Source organism: Epargyreus clarus, unplaced genomic scaffold (assembly GCF_041222505.1).
Source record: "Epargyreus clarus isolate Ecla_fem2 unplaced genomic scaffold, WU_Ecla_fem_2.2 ptg000006l, whole genome shotgun sequence".
NCBI lineage: Eukaryota > Metazoa > Arthropoda > Insecta > Lepidoptera > Hesperiidae > Epargyreus > Epargyreus clarus.
In genome coordinates this window covers 4,201,738-4,221,678 of record NW_027332214.1, presented here as the reverse complement: position 1 = coordinate 4,221,678, position 19,941 = coordinate 4,201,738, and the positions used below count along the sequence as shown (strand labels likewise).

Here is a 19,941-nt window from a genome sequence, read left to right as displayed (position 1 = left end):
GTAGCTTTTTTACTAGTCTACATAAAACCGATGAGTTCCCGCCATCTGGTTACGCGGACATGATTGAAAAAAAAATATTTGTCGAAAATCCATCCGATTTTTGTTATTCTAGTATGCTCTGCTGGCACTTTAGTGAGAGTTCTGGGATTTGTTATATTTTTAAATTGTAGCTATGTTACTATTCTATATAAAACCGATGAGTTCCTGCTATCTGGTTATGTGGAAATAATTAAAAAAAAATATTTGTCGAAATTCCATCCGATTTTTGCTATTCTAGTATGCTCTGCTGGCACTTTAGTGTGAGATCTAGGATTGGTTATATTTTTATATTGTAGCTTTGTTACTAGTTTACATAAAACCGATGAGTTCCCGTCATCTGGTTACGTGTAAATAATTTAAATAAAATATTTGTCGAAAATCCATCCGATTTTTGCTATTCTAGCATGCTCTGCTGGCACTTTAGTGTGAGTTCTGGGATTGGTTATATTTTTAAATTGTAGCTTTGTTACTAGTCTACATAAAGCCGATGAGTTCCCGCCATCAGGTTACGTGGACATGATTGAAAAAAAAATATATGTCGAAAATCCATCCGATTTTTGTTATTCTAGTATGCTCTGCTGGCACTTTAGTGTGATTTCTGGGATTGGTTATATTTTTAAATTGTAGCTTTGTTACTAGTCTATATAAAACCGATGAGTTCCCGCCATCTGGTTACGTGGACATGATTAAAAAAAAATATTTGTCGAAACTCCATCCGATTTTTGTTATTCTAGTATGCTCTGCTGGCACTTTATTGTGAGTTCTGGGATTGGTTATATTTTTAAATTGTAGCCATATTACTAGCCTATGTAAAACCGCTGATTTCCTTCCCCCTGGGTACGTGAAAATAATATTAAAAAAAGTTTTGTCGAAAATCTTTCCGATTTCTACTATTCTAGTATGCTGTGCTGGCACTTTAGTGTGAGTTCCTGGGTCAGTTATTGTACAAATGTATCATTTTATTACTAGGCTTTGCAAAATCGACGAGTTTCCACTCTTAAATAACCTTTTTGCAGATTTTTTTTTGTTAAATTTTTGTCAATTTATTTTATCAATAAATTATTTTTTAAGTTTATTTCGCGAGAACTATCACTGAAAACTATTAGGAACTCCAAGTATTAGCTAATTACACTAATCAGTAGCTTTTTTTTTCAATTTTGTAGAAAATGCTCTGCTGTGTGAAGTTAGCAGAGCATTAGTTCATTCTGCTTTATCTCCGTGAAATCGCCAGAACTATTCCTGAAAACTATCAGGAACTATAGAACTCATGTGCATGCGAATAGAACTCTCATTTTTTAGTGCTCTGCTGGCAAATGCTGTGCTAAGTTCACCAACATGTAATAGGTGCACTTTATTGATACATTTTTAATTACTAACATACATTAAATGTTAAATATAAACTAAAAATGGACTTATTTACAAAATATATACAAGAAAATTATAAATAAAATAAATAGCAGTAATAGGTAATCACAATTAAAATCACAAATGTTCTATATAGGAAGTTCCTATCAAACAAGTACTAAAACTTTGAAATCGAGAAATATATCGAATTCTTCGTTATGAATCTACAAATATTGTCTCGCATATTAGGTAAGTAAAAAAATACCTAAACATTTAGATAAGCTTAGTGCCGTTATCTACTGCTTCCCATTAATCATTGGATTATTTTAAAAAAAATATTTAAATGTATTGAACGCATCTTAAAAATGTTCGATATTTGTTTTTTTTTGGTAGATGGCGCTGGTATCACAACCGCCATGTTACTCTAAAATCCGCCATGTTTTATTGAGAGTCGCCCTTTGGTTTTTAGGGTAGTGTGGATTTTTAGCGTAATAATTTAAAATAATGGTTTTTATGAGTTAACAATTATAATATTAGTATCAGTGTTTAGTGCAATATTTGTTAAACGTTAAAACTCTTGCCAAGCATCGACTAATGTGGATAAATATTAATTTCCTGTTTCGGTTCCCCAATCTATTCTAAACAGAAAATGGCCGACGGTGTTGGTGCGGGTGTCTCCTTTGTTTAGGCTGAATTGAAGTGAAAATAAGGAGTAAAAGAAATAATGCCTAGTGCCTCGTTTTCCTCTTCGCGTTCTTACGTCCGAAGATCGCGAAGAAAAGGCGGACATCGAATACCACTACCTTCCAGGACACAATCGAGTAAGTTATCCGGGTCGGCTGATGTCGTACCAAGTATTACAAATGGCTCATTATCGACATTTCCATAAGTGTATAATGATGTTCATACATTTTATGTTAATTCGTCATAACCACGACGTCATAGCTTCATATAATATTGACGACTTTCATTAACTTTGACCATTTTTCGGGCGTGAAACTTCAAAGCCATTACAAATTTTATATCTGGGTGATCATTGTTCCTCGCAATGATTGACATGCAGATTTTTCCCATTATCTCAATTCTTATTTGACAACGAAGTTGTATAGCGCATTTCAGTGACATTTTGCGCAATAAGAGTATTGATTTGGTGGATGAAAAGGTATTCTATACGGCATGACGAAACAGCTGTTCGGAACATCAAGTTGTAAAAATATTTTGTATGCGTCTAGTTACGAAACATATTTTCTTTTTCATTAAAGTTGTAATTCCTAACGCGGTATACATCGTGCAGCGGTAAATATCATATGTCAATTTCAATTTATGTGTATCCATTACCCACATTCATTCATAACTTATGACTGTGCTCTCTAAATTTATGTTTACATTGCATACTATTCAATTTAGTGATATACTGTTATGGCCTTATACATATTATTTTATGTATGCCATTACAATAATAAACAAATAAGGGCTTTATAAAATACTTTTTAATTAGAAAACATTGATATTCAATAAAAAATGGATCTGAATTAGTTTATGTGATTTATCATTTTAAATAATTAAATTGAAAGGAAAATTGTCTTTAGTAAACACTTGTGTGGTAAATGAATAATATAAATATCACTTAGGAATATGAATCGATAGTAGCCGATTCCCAGAACAACTGAATATGCATATAAAATTTGGTGAAAATTGGTAAAGCTGTTTCAGAGGAGTACGGTAACTAACACTGTGACACTAAAATTTTATATATAAGATAACTGAATAATCCATAAAATTTTCAAACTATGTGAAAATTCATAATTAAATATGTGAGTTAGCAGAAATTAACGTCCTACTTATTATATTTGCAATTTAATATTTCAGATATGTTTTTACAGCAATAAGTGTTCACAATATTCAAAACAATATGATTTAAAACAACAATTATAATTTTGAGAATAATCATTGACAATTAGTCAATTTCGCAAATAAGTACACACATTATATTGTTTTTATAAAGTTAATAGTTATAAATGTGAAGGGTGACCATGAGTTAAATTAACTTTATAAAAAATACAAAGAAAAATTAAGTAATTATATTATATATTTACATTTTATCTATTAATACTTAAGAGTAAACAATTTTCAGAAATTGTTCATGAAACTATTGTTATACAGTAAAGCTTCAAAGTTTTTACATTTCACATTAGTATTTTGATAATCTGTACTGTCTTAGTATAAAGAAAACTCAATGGTATGTGAAGTCTACCAATCTAGTCAAGCCAAGTCTACCGCACTTGGTTAAAACGGTGGATGATGGTCTATCTCTCACTGAGAGACTACACTACCTACTATATTATGATAAACTCTTATTTTAATATTTACATCTGATATAAACTATGGAGGTAAAAGAACAAGTAAAGTCATAAATAAATACTTTTTTATTGGATTCCATATAAAAATATATTAAGTGAATTCATTAAATACATAAAAACAATATGGAAATCATATAGGAATTTAATTAGATGCGTAAAAACTGCATACATTGCTACTTTAGCACATAAAACAGATTTTTGTTAAACTAATTGCGATTTTATTAATGATTTCATAATTTAGGCCAAAAAGCCTATTTATGTTTAAGTATGCACCTAATGATTTGTTCCAGTTATTTATATGACCTACATTATAATGTAACACAAGTGTAAACTTTGTTATATTTATGTTTAAATAGATGATACATTATGTAATAAACTTCATGAATCAATATTTTCACCACATTTATGCATAAATAATAAATTTATTTCACATGTTATGAAAGCTATTGGATCACTTATGCAGCAATGTCTTAATAATCAAACTATCTCATATTAACTTACCTTAGATCAAAATTTGGTATAATACTATAGGTCAATTCAGAATTGTCAAATGATTATCTTTCGAAAGCTAAACATTATAGATCTGTTATTAATGACAAGCACCTTATATTGTGGTGGACCTTTTTATTGTGGTGAATGTACCAAAAGTCGGATCATGCTGCTACTTAGAATTCAATACTCAAAGGGTAAAAATGGAACCCTATTGCTCAGTCTCCTTTGTCAGTCTGTCGGTAATATACACTTGAATTTTTTAGAAAATATTTATTACTGTAACATCAAATACCAATAAATAAGAAAGGTTAAAAAATTCATATATATTGAACTGTAATAGGTTGTCAATTTAAATTTTCACAGTGCATTAACTTCTACAGTTGCCATAATAACAAATACTATAAATAGAAAATAAATGAAAGCCTTCATGTGTGGGTTCTACTCACATTTGGCCAGTTGTTTACTAATTTCTTTTGCTATTTTACTTCAAAAAAACACAAATGTACACTTACATAAATTACTATAAAGTGCCTTAATATGAAGTTTATCATTATAGCAATTTTTAATGATATTATGTAGTAAAAACAAATTTGGTTAAATGTTCATATAATTTAAGTCTCTTGTCTGTCAATGTTTTAATGTTTTAGAAGCAACCCAAATTCATACTACAACATTCTATTTACCCCTCAAATAGGTCATGACTTTGGCAACAAATCAAAATTTAAAATAATACTTGTTTAGTTTGTATGTAGAAAGCAAATGTATCACTGGAGGATAGAAACATTGATAATTATAAATTGTTGAGTACTTGATATTAAAACCATAGTGAAATTCGAAATGGAAACAAATTGATGTGCATTAGGCCTAAAAAATTAATATAAAGATACTTTAGATATATTTGCATGTTTTTGATGCCATAGTGAAAGATGGTCAGCAAAGATATGTATAATTTTCTCTAAAATGAAAGTATGGAAATTACAGAAATAAGAAATACAATAATGTATATAAATTTGTCGCCCTCTTAAATGTTTTTGAAATTCTAAAATGCATTACATTAGATCTAGAACATATTTAAGATAAGTAAGGTCAGTATTAAACTATAATCACATTGGGTGCCTAATACTTAACCCATTGAGTACTACATGATGATTGATGGGTTTTTATCTTACCTGAACAGAATATAGGCAGCTGCTACATGTGGATATTAGACATTATACTCTCAAAAAAACGTATGATACGTATTATAACATGCTATAATTTATCTTCAGTTTATCTCAGAATCTTTCTCAGATTGATGATGATAATCATTACAGGTGCAATTAGAAAAAAATACTGCTTTCAAAATAATGCTTTCAAACATAACCAGACCCTGTATAAAAGTAATTTTTGCTACTCCAAAATTGTGCAGCATTATGCTACAGCATCCCGAAAATAAAATATGTATAATGTAATCCATTTTATTGATGGAGATACATGCATTAGCTGTTGACATAAACAAAATTACATATTGATAAATCATATCATTTTTATAGCCAAGTATAAGGCTGGACCTAATGTAATCACTTAGACCTTTTTGGATATTCAAAGTCTGAACTTACACCTGGTACAATTACATGCATTACTCCTACATACAAACAAAGCTTTAATCATGAACAGGGGTATAAAATACCTGCCTTACTTAGCATCTTCTGTGTTCTTAAGTGAAAATAAAGTGAAGTAACACATTTTTTGTTTCGTTACATTAATGATGAAGGTTATTAAAAGGTAAAACTTCAGAAAAAACTAGAAATAATGCCATATTGTAATTTTATTCAAATTGTTGTTGTATTAATGTTATCTGATTTAATTTCCAGCCGAACCATGTGAGTCGGTCCCCTGCCCTAACAACGTGGCGGGCAGCGCGATGGCTGCGACGGCGTGTGCGGGCCCCAGCGGCAGCGGCGGCGGCGGCGGCTCCCCGCCGGTGCCGGCCGCCGCGGCCGCCAGCACCGCCGGCCACCACAGCCCCTACGACCTGCGCCGCAAGTCGCCGCCGGCGTACCACGAGCCCGGCCCCTCGGGCACTTGCTCTCTACCGGCCAGGAAGAGGCCCAGGACGTAAGTTGATTCTTCTGGATTTATCTAGCAATCAGCAGTTGGGTCAAGTAACCAATGATAGACTGCGCCATTCGCAAACGCGTTTTTGGCTTGGAATGAAGGCTGCTTTTATAGGGCTTTTTCGCGGAAAATTGATTTTTATATAATACACATATGAACGTGATTAATAAAAATAAAACACCTGGAGATATGAAAAATGTCATTAAATTTACTGCTCAATGCAAAATCATTTTCGTCAATCTTTCGCTGCCTGTTTTGCTGCAAAATAAACTGTAATTAACACGTATTTGTAATTAGTATTGATAATTATAATGGAATATTAAATGAAATGTCATTAAATTTCTGCCAACTATGGGTGTATGTCAATTACAATATTAATTTACATTTCAACTAAGCTGAATTCAGTTAATTTTGTTCAATTAATAAACATTGTTACAGTTATTAGTAGAACAATATAACAATCGGATTATAAATTTGCTGCTTAACATAACTGGAACCTATTTGATATTTAGAACACTAATCAATACAGGACATTGTCTTGTGGTACTTGAAATGGTAAACTAAAACAAGATTAAATTCAAATCATATGGCACAAAAACTTGCTTTTAATGTCACAAGTTTTACTTGTGGGACTGTTTATTTGTTTTGAGTGAAATGTGGACACTTACTTTATTTGGAAGAATCCTAATACATTTAGATGAAAAATTGAATAACAATAATAATTGTAACTCACAATAATTATTATCTACTAGATATAAGGCACAATTCCTGGATAATTGTATATCACAGTGGGCATAACAACATGAAAACATGGCATATCCTTACAAGGAGTTATTGTTTGTTTACCATGTGCAGCAATGAATGTACAGTTGAACATTACTATTTAAATCCAGGTATTCCTAGACTGCGCGAGCGGTTTAGGCGCTTTCACTTACAAGTGTTTTCTCTATCTCCGTACAGATAAATAAATTCAATTGACAATATTCACACTTTTAATATAATTTGTATTATTTGATGTCTAAATGCATCTAATGCATGTATACTATACTTTTGATATAACAATACTTTAGTGCATAATAGTAAATAGATTAATATCTGTTTATTGTTTGTACATTTTCTATTTACTATTAGTTACGACAAAAATATTACGTTATCGGGTCATTTATAATCGTAAAACTGGTTATTATATGATTCGTCATATTAAAAATATAGGTGCATAACTAGTTTGCACTCGCCTAATGCACTTTTCTTGAGTGTATGAATAATTAAATGAAGGAGAAACAAAGGTTGTGGTATGCAAATTAAAAGCTTTCTGCACTCATTGCCCCAGGTTAGTATTTCCTGACTTGTATTTAGTGTTATGAACACATTTCGTCATTTAGTGATTTGTTTGAGCAGGTCCGCAGACTGATGACCACTTCTACATGAAAATCTCTATAATGATATCATAAACATGGCTTAGGGATTGATGGAATACCTTTAATGTCTGAAAGTAATAGGACTCAGAATTAAATGTATCATTAGTAGGAACTGAAATGCATGACTTTATACTTGGATAAAATATTGGCTCCATACAGAAAGAAACAACACAACAACATAATGAATATTACCTCTTCTTGAATTTTCTTATTCTTTAACTTTGCTACCTGTATAATTGAAATATAACTATATTGTGTAAATTATCCAAGTCGTGTTGAGGTAATTAATTTAGGTCACCACCTTATCAAGTGGACTGACCATCTGAAAAAGATACCCGAAATGTCGCCAATTAGGAAAAACCCACTGGTCCCACAATAAGGACGAACATTGGTCCTCCAAAAATGAAAGTATTTTTGTTATCCCTTGCAAGCAGATCGCTGTCTCAGGGCGTGGACGTGTGCAACGTGTCGCAGTACCTTCAATACGAGCTGCCGGACGAGGTGCTCCTGTGCATCCTGTCGCATCTCACCGAGCGGGACCTCTGCCGGGTGGCGCAGGTCTGCAAGAGGTTCAACACCATCGCCAATGACACTGAGCTATGGTAAATTGTTGCTGTTACCATAGATAAGTATAGATATCTCACCACCTTGTAATTTTGTCAGCCATTTAATGGCTGTCATGGTGTAATTTACGCGGAACTATGCCGACATGCGGAGTTTAGTGGTGAAAAAACACGAAATCGAAGAAAAAGTGCGGAGTAATATCGTTTCATTCGTAAATTATCTACAAATTACATTTTGTTAATATTTTTCAAACACGAAAACAGATGACAGTGACAATTTCAACTGTCAAAACTGGGTACATTTTCTTGTTAGGAGTGAGTAATCTTTACTAATCTATGGCTGTTACCTATAAAACAAATTCTGACACAGTATACTGTGAGTCATAGTGACTAATCAAAGAGAGTCCTAATACTTTTTGTTTGTATTACATACTTGTCATAAACACAACTTCAATAATTTTGTTGATTTCATTGTGCCTTACTCAGCATCAAGTTCGGAAACTTATGCATATTAAGAAAAATAATTATGTATATTATTTTACTCTATTTGATTACTTCGTTTATGACTATAATCAAACGCTTCAATCAATTACAATACAAGTATTTTGACTGGACTTGATGTGTGTAAATTGCAAAATACACTAACAGTGGGTGGCTTGGGTATGTATTAACTGATGTGTGCAATATGTGTCGTTTCTTTTTTAGCGAGGATTATCATAGAGTAATGAACACAAAAATTGAGATATATTGCTCATGTTTTATTAATTTGTAGAGTGCCGGTTTTGACAGAGAAAGTCCCTATTGACACGTCTATTTTGGCAGCTGAATACGAGCTATTGAACTGTTCCAAACTAAACATTCTAGGAATCGCCCTCAGTTGTAGCGACACACCTGTGCATGACCTCAGGTAAGGCTCCAGTGCTGTTTGGGGTTGGTATGCAAGAGTGTGCACAAATTCTCAAGTTAAGCCACTTGTACTTGTGAGTATTCAAACACTTTTGGTCAGAAGTGCAACTCTTAGAAGTTTGTGTAAGAAAATTTTTCACTGCATTTTGTGGCAATGATTATAAGTAAAGTTAGTACTCACATTTGTAAAAATAACATTGTATTATACCTTTTTACTACAAAATGCTTTCTATCAGTTATTATTTCATATAGAAATATTTCTGTAACATAATACTTTATTGAGATCAAGATTTGATTTTGTTGGACATAGTAGATAAATAATAATAAATATGTATAAGAAGCCTATCTTATTAGGTTAATTATTTTACCGAATGTTTGGCTGTTCAATTTTGTTAATCAGTAAAGTGTTTTGCCATGCATATTTATGTATATAAAATGTGTTCAAGTGACTACTAACTACAATTAGAAAGAAATTGTCTGTGATTAGGCAGAGATATAAGATACCATTGTTAGCTATTCAGCAATATATCAATTTAAGTTAGACTTCCTGTTTTAATCGGAGTTACCCAGAGATATCTCAAGGAAGCGGTAAAAACTTCAAAAACGGACAAAGCTATACAATTTTACTAAAAAGAAACCTATTGTATGTGCAGGAAGAGCCTCTACCAATCAGTGTTCGAGTACGACTCGCCGCTGTTGCACCACGCGCCGTGCCAGTTCGAGTTCGTGACGCCGGACGAGTGTGAAGCGGAGAATCCTTGGAAGGACAGCTTCAGGCAGCTTTACTACGGGATCCACGTGCGGCCCAACTACCGCCCCAAGAAGGATTCGCGTATCAAACATTTTAACACTATAAGGGTGAGTCTACATTAAATAGATATACTTTCACTTAATACGAATACCTTTAAAAACATGACTCTCAATTTTACGTTTTTGATGTGTTTTCATGAGCTTTACATCATGCTATATGTTACTCACAATTAAAGCCTCACCAACTAAAATGTTATTTATTTAACCACTTCCGGCGATATTTACGAAGTAAATATCCAACTATATTCATCATCGTTAATCCAAACATTTATACGCCACAAAAAAACGATAATATGAAGATAATAATAACATTGGTGACTAATATGTGATCTTATCGCTATGGTAGGAAATTATGTTTGTTGGATGTAGTTTTATGAATTACATTTGACAAGTATTGTAAACAAAATCAATTAGAAGAAATTTGTGCCAATAATATTTACTTATTTTCGTCTAGCGGTCGAATTTTAAACACAATGATTATAGAGAATCCTTGAGAAATACATATTTCATTGATAATATTTAAAGTCTCCAATAGTTGCCGAAGGATATATAGGTTGAGAAACAATAGGAAAAAGCTTTTAACTTTTTTTATTTATAACATGGAGTAACGGACGAGCATGCAGTCCAACGGATAGTAAGTGGCTACTGCCGCCCACGGATATCTGTAATCGACTCTAGATAGGATTAGTTATTGGTACCGGAGGTCGGCCACAGATGCGCCGCTACTCCTGAGGACTAAGCTGGAACGCCTCGGAACAGTATATCTCTTTTACCACACCCTTCAAACTAGAACACAGCAGCGTTTAATACTGCTGTTACAAGGCAGAAAGGTGTGGCGGTGGTGCCGCCGGAGTAGAACCACAAAGGGTTCTACCACCTTCAAACGTGGTGACTTATACGTAATTGTGTAGGCGGCTCTCGAGTACGTGGAGGAGCGGGGCGGCACGAGCAGCGGCGGCGGCAGCAGCAGCAGTGTTGGCAGCGGCCTGGGCGCGAGCACGAGCGGCGGCGCGGGCGGCGGCGGCGGCGGCGCGGCGGGCGCGGGCGCGGCGGCCTGCTCGTGCGGCGCGCCCGCGTGCTCGTGCCGCCGCGCCGCGCCCGCCCCAGCGCCCGCGCTCGTGTTCGTGCACGCCGGCCTCTACCAGGAGGAGTGCCTCGCTATCGACACGGATGTGCAGCTCATTGGTGAGTCTTATACTCTTCAAATCAAGTCATTTTTTTAAATTCAAAATAGGTTCTTTACATAGCACTTTTTGAATGTCAATACAACTACCACAACGTCACAAGGTGTTTCGTTATGGAGAAGAAGTTGTTAAGAACTGGTATTGTTTGTTATATTGTCACTGAATAGGCTAAAAGTGAAACGCCTGCTCCACATTCTCGCTAGAATCTTTCGAGAACGCGAGAAAATCCCGATTCGTCGGCTCCACATTGCTCGTGCTTTTCTCGCGTTCTCGAGAGATTCTCGCGAGAATGTGGAGCGGGCTTTACACGCAGAGCAGCACCTTTAGCCTTTGCAGGGATTATGTTTCTTCCCGATCTAGGAGCAGACGCAATGAAGTATTGTTTTATTAAGTAGTCCTCATCGCTGAGGTTAAAGTGACTAACCATTGACTCAGTATATAATTGACAATAAGGAAACATTGTTGAAATACTTTTTGTATGAATTACTTTCATTCATACATAATATTGTGTTCTGTTATCAATACATACATGCATAGGAGACATAGACATTCCTAATACCTTATTGACATAAATGTCTATTTAGCGACGGTTTAAAACACTCCTTTATTTAAACAATATGCTTTCCTCAGAAAAATAACAATGTGCAACTTGTTAATGATTTTTTTCCAGATTGTTACTTATGGGGACTTTGTACATTGGATACCATGATGATATGAGGACTTAAAATATTAATGTAAATAAAAAGTGACAAAATATCCTCGCCAATTCTAAATTGAAATTCAAGTATTATACCATCCACGAAATGACGCACATTACTATCAAACTTACTTATTAATTCCCACTTTATGTTCTAACCTAGACATTTAACAAAATCTCTTACATTGCATTATATAAGTGATGTCAAAACGCATTGGTATTTTTACGCTAACAATAAGAAAATTCGGCACATGGCATTAGACGAGTGGTCTCCAATCGCACTGGTTGTGTCAGGTTGCGCGGCGGGCAACGTGGCCGAGTCTGTCGTGTTGGAGCGCGAGGCGGAGTCTACGCTGACGTTCGCCGAAGGCGCCAGTCGCGCGTACGCCGGCCACATGACGCTCAAGTTCTCGCCGGACGCAACAAGCACGATGCAACACCACAAGCACTATTGCCTCGAGGTCTCCGACAACTGCTCACCCACCGTTGATCACTGTATTATACGCAGCGCCAGTGTTGGTGAGTTTGTGTTGTATTCTTCTATTCTTTAATTTTTAACAGATTTTTATATATTGTGTAATAATTAACTCGTTTGATCACTCAATTTTTTCTTCTTTAAGTGCATGAGGTAACAAAGGGCATAGTGAAAATTTATTAAGAGGCACACTGTAAATAAACATGGGAGATCAATCTTCTCATTTGTGGCTGCTTATTTTTGTTGTACTACAAAAAAATTAATATGTCTTCAGCAGCTCGTCTGTCTCCAATTTCTGGTCAGAGAACATTATAACAGTATAAATCGCATCATTTGTATGAACTTACCATACACAACGCACACAAAATCTTAAAACTAATCTCGCAATGTCGTTCCACAGTCGGAGCCGCGGTGTGCGTAAGCGGCTCAGGTGCGAACCCGGTGATAAAGCACTGCGACATTAGCGACTGCGAGAACGTCGGCCTGTACGTCACCGACTACGCCCAGGGCGCGTACCAAGACAACGAGATCTCACGCAACGCGCTCGCCGGCATCTGGGTGAAGAACTTCGCCAATCCGATCATGCGCCGCAACCATATACATCATGGTCGCGATGTCGGCATATTCACGTTTGAAAATGGACTGGTGAGTTGCCGCTACTTGCACCCTTTCATTTAAAGTGTGACGAAAATTTATACTAATAGCTCTCATTTAATACAATTCTGAAAAAAATATTAATACCTGAAAAGGAAGCAGGTAGAAAATATTGTGTGTGAATTATGAATGTTTTGTATTTTTACCAAAAGCACTATTGAATTCCAGATTAAAGAAACTAGAGTAAGCACACAAGACTTTCTAATTGACGTCCTTCTTGGAATTTAGTACTACTAAAATTTGCTACTCGTGATTTATTCATGTTTGCAAATAATTGTTAATACAGTATGCTTTGGTACACATCATTTGTATGACTAATCAACTCGTTTTACGTAGCTTACAAATAAAAAAAAACGTACATGGAAAGTGATTTATTATTAAATTGGTAGGCCTGACAATATCAAGGTGGTAGAACCCTTTGTGGTTCGACTCCGGCGGCACCATCGCCACACCTATTTCTACCTAATAACAGTAGTGTTAGGCGCTGCTGTGTTCCGGTTTGAAGCGTTTGGTAAGGGAGACAGACTTTTCCAAGGCGTTCCAGCTTAGTCCTCAGGGGTAGCGGCGCGTCTGTGGCCGACCTCAGGTAGGAATATCTAATCCTGTCTGGGGTTGATTACACATGTCCATGGGCGGCAGTAGCCACTTACCATCAGGAGGACTTCATGCTCGTCTGCTACTCTTATATTATATAAAAAAATGCATTTTTCATTTGCGCAGGGATATTTCGAGGCGAACGACATCCACAACAACAGAATCGCCGGTTTTGAAGTGAAGGCCGGCGCTAATCCCACCGTAGTGCACTGCGAGATCCACCACGGTCAGACCGGCGGCATCTACGTGCACGAGTCCGGCCTCGGACAGTTCATAGACAACAAGATCCACTCGAACAACTTCGCGGGCGTATGGATCACGTCCAACAGCAATCCCACCATACGCCGCAATGAGATATACAACGGCCACCAGGGCGGCGTCTACATATTCGGCGAGGGCCGCGGACTGATTGAGCACAATAATATCTATGGGAACGCGTTAGCTGGCATACAAGTGAGTTTGTAAGATTTTGTTAGAGATAACTATTTTTGATAATGTATTATTCATTTATTTAGTCATTGAAAATATTATACATAGTCTCTAACAGGTCATAACTCATATTGTAGTATTTCTTAAAATGACTTTCATAATAGGCATCATTATTATGTAAATATAATACGCAAACATAATACTTGCTTGTTTTTGGCTATACATACAATTGTGTATGGTATGTACAATTATGTAGGTATGTACAATTATATAAATACTTAATCATTTTGGCTAATGATTATGTGATATTGTAGAAATCTTTAGCATTTCTTACATTTTGTACATACAAGTAGTCTGAATATACAAATAGCATCATATATATACAAATATACAAATACATAACATGCAATAATATAGCGACCAAAATTCTCATTAATAAAAATAATTATTTACAGATCCGCACGAACAGCGATCCAATAGTGAGGCACAACAAGATCCACCACGGCCAGCACGGTGGCATCTACGTACACGAGAAGGGGCAAGGGTTGATCGAGGAGAACGAGGTGTACGCCAACACGCTCGCCGGCGTGTGGATCACGACCGGCTCCACGCCCGTGTTGCGGCGCAACCGCATACATTCGGGGAAGCAGGTGTGTTTCTCACTTTATAGTTCTAATCCGCTCCAAGATACACTAACGCAGCTGTGTGCTGTAATGTAGCCGTGGGCGAGAGCGGGCAGTGGGGGTGCCCGAGTCCCACGCTGTCTTCGTCCCGCTCATATCTGCAATTTGCTAATGCGACGCGACTCGTTCCTATTTTCGGAGCAGACTAGCAGTTTGGCGCGGACTTCTACCATATTTTTTCTTCATTAGTATGCGACGCAGGTGACGGGTACGATGTATCCATTCCGAGACAATACGAATTTGGAGTCCTGAAAGGTGTGATTTGACAATAACGCTTTTTCTCTTGCAGACACGACACTGATTTACCGTTGCTAACGTATGTCAGCAACTACACTTAATATACATATTAATTTTGTAATTACTTGACTCCTTCGCCTTTATTAAACATTAAAGACATTTTTTAATATAATATCCTAATTATGTAAAATATCTATCACACCAAATTGCCCAAAAAAATAAATAAGAAAAGGAAATCTATTTCACTACAAGGACCAAATTCAACCCAGTTCTAACCAAAAATGTTTTTGCAGGTTGGCGTTTATTTTTACGACAACGGCCACGGGAAGTTAGAAGATAATGATATATTTAACCACTTATACTCAGGGGTACAGATAAGAACGGGTAGCAATCCAGTGATACGGGGCAATAAGATATGGGGCGGACAGAACGGCGGCGTCCTTGTATACAACGGAGGCCTGGGGCTGCTAGAGCAGAATGAGATATTCGATAACGCGATGGCCGGCGTGTGGATCAAGACTGACTCCAACCCAACGCTTAAGAGGAATAAGATTTTCGATGGACGTGACGGCGGCATCTGCATTTTTAACGGGGGCAAGGTGAGGTTTCTGTCGCCATTTTAATTTTATTTATTATTCTTTGTTTCATTATCATTTATATGTAGACAAGGACTTATTGTCTAATCACCTAGTGGGTTCTATGGATACGCCAATGGACAAGCATTCAAGTAATCATATTAGGAACATAATTATGGTGTCTGTTGATGGGGAAAAGATGTTTACAAGCGATAGAGATGACATACTTTTTCGAGGCATTAAAGCTTTGAGCTCTCAAGGGCAGCGGCGCATCTGTAGGCAACCTAAGGAATCAGGCAGACTGCATAGTTGTTTACTACTTATAAAATACATACTCGCATTAGCCATGGGTACCACTAGATCAATATGCACGTTTGCATGCGAAGACTTTACGAGGCATAACTAAATAATATCTAAATCCCCTTTAAAAACCATATACACGGCACAAGCAATAATAATAAATATGATTTTATCACAGGGCGTGTTGGAGGAGAACGACATATTCCGCAACGCGCAAGCCGGCGTGCTGATCTCGACGCAGAGCCACCCCGTGCTGCGCCGCAACCGCATCTTCGACGGGCTCGCGGCCGGCGTGGAGATCACTAACAACGCGACCGCCACGCTCGAGCACAACCAGATATTCAACAATAGATTTGGTGGTATGTACAAGAATTTTATAATAGTAATTACTGTCGCTTATGATATCAGGCAGTTTGTAGCCAGTAGTCGTCAATTAGGTGGGAGATCTAGGATACGAAGCCAAAGCCAGAATTTAAAGTTGTGTTTATTTACAATTTACCTTAATTCTAATCTGCCATGAATTTGGATTAAGTGTTGAGTTACTCAGGAACAGAATATTCAAACATTAAAAAAAAAGTTATGAAATATTTCAATGGATCTGTAATATTTATATCACCCTCCATTTTATATATTCCACATACAAGTCAGAATCAATTTCTTTTCCAATTGATGGAAGGCAATGATGACATAATATTATTTTTATTTTGCAGGTCTATGTTTAGCGTCTGGAGTGTCGCCGCTAGTGCGGGGCAACAAGATATTCAGCAATCAAGACGCAGTAGAAAAGGCAGTCGGCGGCGGGCAGTGCCTCTATAAAATATCTTCCTATACTTCTTTTCCTATGCATGATTTTTATAGGTAACTACTTTTACATAAAAATCTTTATATATTTTTTATGTATTTTAAATGTTGAAGTTTGTCTGTTAAAACATTTACATATTCTGTATTTAATTTAATATTATCTATTTTTTCAGATGCCAGACCTGCAATACGACAGACCGCAATGCTATTTGTGTCAATTGCATCAAAACGTGCCATTCGGGACACGACGTCGAATTCATCCGCCATGACAGGTATTGTATTATGAAGTTAATCACTTATTTATTACATAATTTTTTTGTGAAATGTGTTTTGTATGCATAACAATAATTTCGACGCAAGGATAAAACTACATGGTTTGTCGTACAGATTTTTCTGCGACTGCGGAGCGGGGACGTTGTCGAACCAGTGCCAGCTGCAGGGCGAGCCCACGCAGGACACGGACACGCTGTACGACTCGGCCGCGCCCATGGAGTCGCACACGCTCATGGTCAACTGAGCCCGCCGCTAGCGCCCGCACTCGCCATCTCGCCATCTCCGTATCGCCATCTCGCGCCAACAGTATTCTAAAACTCTACACTCTTCCGACACGATATATAAACGGTGGCCTTGGAAGTGGCGTAATGTCTTTGTCCTCATATAGTTTGTTTAAATGTTATATTTATATCTCCGTAACACTATATATGGTGGCGATCGAATAGTAGTGCCGGACTGTGCGAGACGATGTTTTCAAATGTTGTCTTATTGTGATATATACAGGTTTTGCAATCCGTTCTCGACGTTGAACGCCATTTTCGAGGCCATTGGTTAATTAATTCGTGTCTTTATGTATAAGTGTCGCCCGACTGCGGTTGTTGTAATGTAGTATATGCTGCCACCCACCGGCGACACGCCTTACACTAGTTTAGCAATTATTTTTATTACCTAAAACTACGTATCGGACGTTCTACGGGAGTCGCTGATTATAGTGTCGAGCTACTGATCCTCCGCGTGCGATCGGTTCGATATTTATGTATTGTATCTTTGTACTTTCTAGATGACGGGGGGAAACGTTTCGGACGTTGTTACGCTACTTGTATATGTAGGGGCATTTTATTTTATCATCAGTACTTAATAATAATTATGTATTTCGTCGTGTAGAATCATCATGCATTCCCAAAATTATAATCGTACCATAATCTCGTGAGATCACATTGATATTTAGAATTATATTGTTTCGTTAAATAAGATGTACCGGTAGCGACGTTTATCATAATATAATATTTACTATAATGCCATAATCATGGAAAACGTATTTAGTTTCGTTTATAATATTGCAAAAGGTCCATCGTTTAGTTTATAATTCACTCGATCCAGCGACTGCGAGAGTCAGGATAGCTCGTTGTAATATAATATCCTATAAGTATTTTTTAACTATATGACAATATCATTTTATTTTGGAGCATTTATTGTTAGCTCTCCTGACGCCGGGGTTTGTTGTTCGTTTTAGTTAATAAAGATGTGCAAGCGCAGTGCCGGCCGCAGCGGACCTCGCCTACCGTGGCGCTCCTAGCGCGCTTTGTAAATATTTATGTCACACAATAATCGAAAATGTAGTAATTAATGTATTTGTATCATTATATTTTTATTATTGATCACAACGTGTATGTTTAATTATTATGAATTACGTACGTTATGCTCAGAGGAAGGAAGTCGCGTCGGTTGTCGCCGGGGCCGCCGCGCCCCGGGCCGTAGATAGTTCGGATATCGTTATCCCGTTAGTGTATATTAAAATGCAAATTGAGAACGAATGTGCGTATTTAATTGGAAAAGATCTTAGGTACAATTGATATTTTATTATATTGTTAATTTAAATGTGGTATTGATATCGATCGAGAAGCAATGTTAGGAACCGGAAAGAGCCGCGCGTCGGCGGCCGGAGTGCTGATAGTGATAAGTTAGCAGATAAGCTATAATGAAAATCTAAATTACTCAGTAATCACTATTGCAAATTTCGAATTGTTAAATCGTCTCCATGGCAGCACGGTATGTTCTGAATCTGCTTTTTTTATAATCCTCAAATCTGTGATCATCGCTAAATGTGTAAGAAGAATATTTTAGTTGATCCCACAAACAGAAATAATAAGACTTATTATTGTAACAGCAAAATTATTGTGGCGCCGATGCTTTATATAATTGATTGTGAAATTGTTATTTATTGAATTGTCAGTATGATCTTTATTTATTGAATTGAAATCTGGAATATTTTGTTTATACCTGAGAATACCACTGTAAAAGCCGTGATATACATCGTATAATATTATAATTCAGCATTTTATTTGCAACCTTATCCTATCCTTGCAAGTTTCCTTACTCATGAAAAAATAAATAGAATATTTTGCAGTTTATCAACAAAAACATTAATGAAAAACATGAACAACACTCTTTTGTAGTGCCATTTTAGGGAGAACGCTAAAGCTTGCACAGGTGTACGGGCGTCCGTTCTGGACAGCCTGGGATCCAGCATTCGCTCAACTTAGAAAAAAAGTATGCATCACCGTGCAAACACGTCGCATGCGCGCGCGTTAATGACGCTGCTCATGTTTTCAATACAAAAACGATCGTGTACCGGTACCTCAAGCGGACCGCCCTTAGGCTTAACTTTGGGATGCTTAAACCCTTTCAGAAACTCAAAGAATTTTAGATGTTTTGATTATCATACTACCATGGAACAGCTCATGCATCCTTATGTAACAGATGGAACACTATATCAGTTATATACAAGTAAGGGAGCCCACGATGCTAAATGTGTACAAACTCGAGCTTCATTGAGACCTATACGATTGTGTTGATGATTAGAAAGAAGAAACGGTTATATTATGAGAACAAGAAAAGGTTACCTATATTATATATTTTTCGATTTAGCGGGGGGTTTTCTTATTCTGAAGATTGAAAAAAATATAATGTATGAAGAATAATGTATTTTCCTAAAAAATTGCCTTTTCCTTTATTATTTTTTTTTTTCTTCAAAAAGACTATTTTTTTCACTACTTTGACGTGTGGTTATCGGTGGATTATGTTTCCCGTTTTCTAGCATTATTTCCATTATATTAAAAAGAAAATTGACTGCGCTCGAGCAGTAAACTATTTTTTTGATGGACAGAAAACTCGTTAATGGTTTAGGATACTCTACAGTGTGTAAGGTATGTCCTATATCTTAGCCTGCCGCGCTAGAGACACTCCCGAAATCCCCTCTTGGGTTCCCCAACTATAAAGCTAAAAAAAA

General features: G+C 36.4%; 1 protein-coding gene across 2 annotated transcripts; it reads left to right on the top strand.

Annotated features, from left to right (window-relative positions):
• Positions 1–1,797: 1,797 nt before the first annotated feature.
• FBXO11 (F-box protein 11) lies at positions 1,798–18,981 on the top strand. Of its 2 annotated transcripts, none has more exons than XM_073073689.1 (14): positions 1,798–2,204; positions 6,089–6,332; positions 8,185–8,352; positions 9,873–10,077; positions 10,941–11,214; positions 12,205–12,429; positions 12,786–13,030; positions 13,760–14,086; positions 14,518–14,712; positions 15,276–15,581; positions 16,036–16,216; positions 16,568–16,715; positions 16,832–16,930; positions 17,046–18,981. In XM_073073689.1, exons 1-14 carry the CDS (start codon positions 2,108–2,110, stop codon positions 17,173–17,175), a joined length of 2,844 nt encoding a protein of 947 aa, XP_072929790.1. In that variant the 5' UTR covers positions 1,798–2,107; the 3' UTR covers positions 17,176–18,981. The 2 variants fall into 2 exon arrangements, with proteins under 2 accessions (XP_072929790.1, XP_072929789.1); XM_073073688.1 differs by having other exon boundaries at positions 8,182–8,352.
• The last annotated feature ends 960 nt before the right edge of the window (positions 18,982–19,941 follow it).

Bases quoted from the DNA above. Each gene is read 5' to 3' on its own strand.
- FBXO11 (XM_073073688.1), top strand. From the start codon at position 2,108: ATGCCTAGTGCCTCGTTTTCCTCTTCGCGTTCTTACGTCCGAAGATCG. The intron at 10,078-10,940 runs GTGAGTCTACAT...GTAATTGTGTAG, and splicing joins AACATTTTAACACTATAAGG to GCGGCTCTCGAGTACGTGGA. The intron at 13,031-13,759 runs GTGAGTTGCCGC...TCATTTGCGCAG, and splicing joins TCACGTTTGAAAATGGACTG to GGATATTTCGAGGCGAACGA.